Here is a 3907-nt window from a genome sequence, read left to right on the forward strand (position 1 = left end):
GATACTGCTGTTCCAATATGCCTTTTGTCATTTTGCATTCCGAAAATTTATGAAACCTGTCTGAATTGCTAGGCCACCCTCTCATTTTGCTACAACCTCTCTTGATTTTATGGAACGTTATATTTAAATGGCATACATGTATACAAAGTTATGATCACAAGCAGGTTGGGTGGCATGTATTACCCTTTTGATATGCACACTGAGTACTGACAGTGAATTTCATTATGTAGCAAATCACCCTCAAATCAAGAAACCAAAATAGCAACCTCATCAGAACTTCGGTGGGAATCCAAGGAGTAGCAATAAAAAATAAACTAAAAGCAAAACATGAATTGTGCACCTAGTTTCAAATGCTTCCAGTTGCAAGAGTACAGCTAATTGGTTTGAAACCTTTGGACAAATGTCTCTGGAATAGTTTACCGAGGTCCAACTAGCTAGAAACTGGCTGTTTCAGCTTTAATTAAACCACACAACTACTCAACTCCTCAAGCTCATGCTGGAGAGCGTGCCAAGAATATTACAAGGACAAAGTTCTTCAGCCTCGTGCTAACTGAGGGACTGACAAGGACCGACTTACAACTTCACATAACATTACATGGATGATAATGAGCGCCCTTGTGATGATTGCTTATGAGCAAAGAATTAACTCCCCTTTTGTAGCGCTTCTTACCTCTGCATTCGTCATGCCAATTCTGATTTCCATTTGCCCCAGCTCAGTGATAGTTACATCAATGCCATTGCTTGTCACGTCTCTTTTTCCGACAATTGTGTCACTACCTTCCGCAATGCTTTCAGAGGAGCTCGGCTGCTCTGCCCCTTTCTTGGAGGGAGGACAATTGCTACTGTTGTCTTCAGCAACACATTCTCTCAAAGATTTCCATTCTAGCCTTCTTAAGAAACATTCTTCGATATCATCCAGTGATGTGCCTTCATTGTCGTTGCCATATCCAATGTAAGGCAAATGGCAATCAATTGATGTGTGCCTCCTGGACACACCAATTAACTGTTCATTGTCTACTCTTAATGCGCTTGCTTTGTCAACATCTTTTGGGCTTCCATTACCTTCACAGTTACAGTTCTCACTGCCACTGTCATTTTCATCATCTTGTTGGTCATGACCCTCCTCATCGAGTTCTTCAGATAAAGATGATGAAGATGAAAATGAAGAATAGGCTCCTGCATCATCATCATCATCACGTTCTCGAAGTGTTTTGAGGATCAAGGTCTTGAGCAAGTTCATGACTTGAACAGCATGCATCAGAGCAGTCAGAGGATCAGACATCTGATTGGAGGAAAAATTCAGTTTTCTTGTTAGCACTTGTGTCAACAAACAAGGTTGATGCATTGGAGGACTATCACGAGAAATACCTGTGTCATGTTGGGTGCAAAAACCATGGCAACATTTCTTGCATTCATCTTATTGGACTCCTCTTCTTCAACAACATCAGCCATGAGCTCTACGACCCAATGAAGAAGTGCAGCTTGGGTCGGTGGAAGAAGCTCCACGAGCTCAATGCATTGTTCCTCTGTGTTGCAGTGAAGGACTTGCTCAGGTGAGAGGCTGTCAAGCACCCCCTCAGGAAGTTCTCTGAACCAGGCCTGTTTCACATGCCCAGTACATAATGTAAAAGATCAGACCACAGGAGATCAATGCCATTGCTCCATTCACGGTTTCAGCATTACTCTAGTGGCAAATTTCCTCAAAGAAACATATATATTCTAACAACATTATAAAGTGTACTAAAATTATTCCCATACAGAAGGCATGTATTGTTGATTAGCGTTTTTTCAAGAAAAAAGGGCATGTGCAATGGAAAAGGGGAAAAAGTATGCAAATAAGATGACTTGTAGACCAGAAATCTGGATATATACGGGGTTGAATTAAACTAACAAGGGCATCATCAGATTTTTCTTTTCTGATAACAAGCACACATCATATCTGGAGAGCCCAACTTCATCTTCAGAATCAGAAAAGGTTAAATTGAGAGTTAAAGACTCTCAGTTCACACATATGTCGATAATATTAGATAAATGGCATTCATTCTGTACTAGTCCATGTGCCTAAAATGTATGCAGTTTCGACTTTCGAATGAGCGTGCAGTCTACAATGCAAGATATCTTCTGTCAAAACATGTTGGTTAAAGCTCTGAAAGTTTAGGCTAAAAGTTTTTTCAAGGAAAAAAGCACAAGAACTGTCAACACCTTACCCCAGCATTTGGAACCTTTGAGCACGGATTCTAAAATGCCACACATTTGTGTGTTGAATAGCATTACAGTAAACAAATGTTAGTTCACTACCAATCTTAGGTGCTTGAATTGAGAAACATCTAACAAATTTGGTTTGGCTCCTTCCAATAAAATACCAACAAGACTGAACAGGTATGGCTTATATCACGTCAATGACCCAATAGCCCTCGTTTCTATAAAAAGGTAAGCTGCCTTCTTGAACTGGAAAATGAAATGATCATTCTGTGAGATTAATACTGCTTACTCTAAGGCCAGTAGGCCACTAAGATGCAGAATGTTGTTCCATGTCTCAACACTAACACAAAATCAGGTTCACATTCCAACTTGACAGGACATTATCAAACAGCTTTAGTTTCAGTGTTCCTCTTTGAGATAAGTTTGAGAATATTAAGGCAAAAGTGCTTGCCAATTGCAAGAGCAAATCTCTCCTAATAACCATCGTTTGTTTGATTTATTTGACAATTCAAACAAATATTGGATGTTGGATGCCAGCGCATCAGTTTTCAACTGTTTAATTGCTCAGACACACCAACTTGACATAGCCGCTTACCTTGATCAAACTAGCCAGACAATGCACGTCGATGTCGTCAGGCACGATGCCGCTGTTGAGCTGCTCCCTGACATGCTCCTCCTGGCTGTTCTCCGGGGTGATCCGGAAGATCCCCTCTGACTGAAATTGCAAAAATAGTTGAGAAAAAAATATTCAGTTCTACTGCGTCCGGACACCTTTTGCAGCTCCCAAACCACAATTGAAAAGGCTGAACCGCTGAACAACCGAAATACTCCTACCTTGAGTCCATCCTGCGCGTACAGCCGCTCTTGCATGAGCAGGAGGATCTTGGGCACCGAGTTCCCCTTGTCGTCATAGCCGCACTGCATCGACTCCGGCGACACCCCGAACACGCTCGCGCTGCACGAATTCAAAAAGGGAAACGTTGGCAATCGAGGCAGCTTGAGATCGAACATGCGTGCCTCAGCTGGACGCACGAGGCATGAACAGAGCTGGGTTCCCAGACCCCCAACTGACCTGGCGCTGGGGACCTGGCCGGGGATCTCGAGCTCGAACTCGACGGGGAGGCCGAGGAAGCCATGGAGGCGGTCGAAGGTGACGTGCGCGACGTGGCGGACGTCGGTGGGCCAGCCGATCTCCATCCCCCAGGCGGCCCCCGCGGGGTCGTCGGCGTCCGCCATCTGGCACGGCAGCACCACCGACTTGCGGAGCGCGGCCAGCACCAGCGCCAGCACCTGCCCCTGCCCCTGCGCCTGCTGCCCCTCCTCCGCCTTCCCCTCGCCTCCTCCACCACCGCAGCCGTTGGAGCCGGGCACCATCACCACCTCAACCATGGCCACTCGCTGCGGCCGTGGCTCCTCACGGGCGCTCGATTGGGCTGAGATGAGCTGAGCAGAGGTGAGTGATGCAGGGTGAGTGAGGGCAGCCTCGATTTGGGGAAAGAGGTGGCCTTTTAAATGTAGTCAGGCGAGATGACGATGCTTTTGGCTTTGTGTCGTTGCGGTTGCGATCCGCGAATTTGAATCGGGGGGAAAGCTCGTGGGGCCCAGGGCCCAGACGAGAGGAGGGCTCCAAGCCTCCAACGGCCGTGAAATTCAAATGTCCGGTCGGCTAGTTTTGCATCTGGGTACCTTGGTTTTAACCATATCA

At 45.8% G+C, this 3907-nt stretch overlaps 1 protein-coding gene across 1 annotated transcript; it reads right to left on the reverse strand.

Moving 5' to 3' along the window:
• Positions 1 to 310: 310 nt before the first annotated feature.
• Positions 311 to 3707, reverse strand: LOC101780053 (rho GTPase-activating protein 2). Its single transcript, XM_004955960.3, has 5 exons — positions 3275 to 3707; positions 3037 to 3157; positions 2798 to 2917; positions 1369 to 1599; positions 311 to 1282 (listed from the first exon to the last, which is right to left on the reverse strand). Exons 1-5 carry the CDS (start codon positions 3589 to 3591, stop codon positions 629 to 631), a joined length of 1443 nt encoding a protein of 480 aa, XP_004956017.1. The 5' UTR covers positions 3592 to 3707; the 3' UTR covers positions 311 to 628.
• Between the last annotated feature and the right edge of the window lie 200 nt (positions 3708 to 3907).

This window comes from Setaria italica, chromosome II (genome assembly GCF_000263155.2).
Source record: "Setaria italica strain Yugu1 chromosome II, Setaria_italica_v2.0, whole genome shotgun sequence".
NCBI lineage: Eukaryota > Viridiplantae > Streptophyta > Magnoliopsida > Poales > Poaceae > Setaria > Setaria italica.

Coding starts and splice junctions, on each gene's coding strand:
- LOC101780053 (XM_004955960.3), bottom strand. CDS start 3,591: ATGGTTGAGGTGGTGATGGTGCCCGGCTCCAACGGCTGCGGTGGTGGA. Junction 3,158..3,274: donor GGCCAGGTCCCCAGCGCCAG/GTCAGTTGGGGG, acceptor GAATTCGTGCAG/CGCGAGCGTGTTCGGGGTGT. Junction 1,283..1,368: donor TTGCACCCAACATGACACAG/GTATTTCTCGTG, acceptor TCCTCCAATCAG/ATGTCTGATCCTCTGACTGC.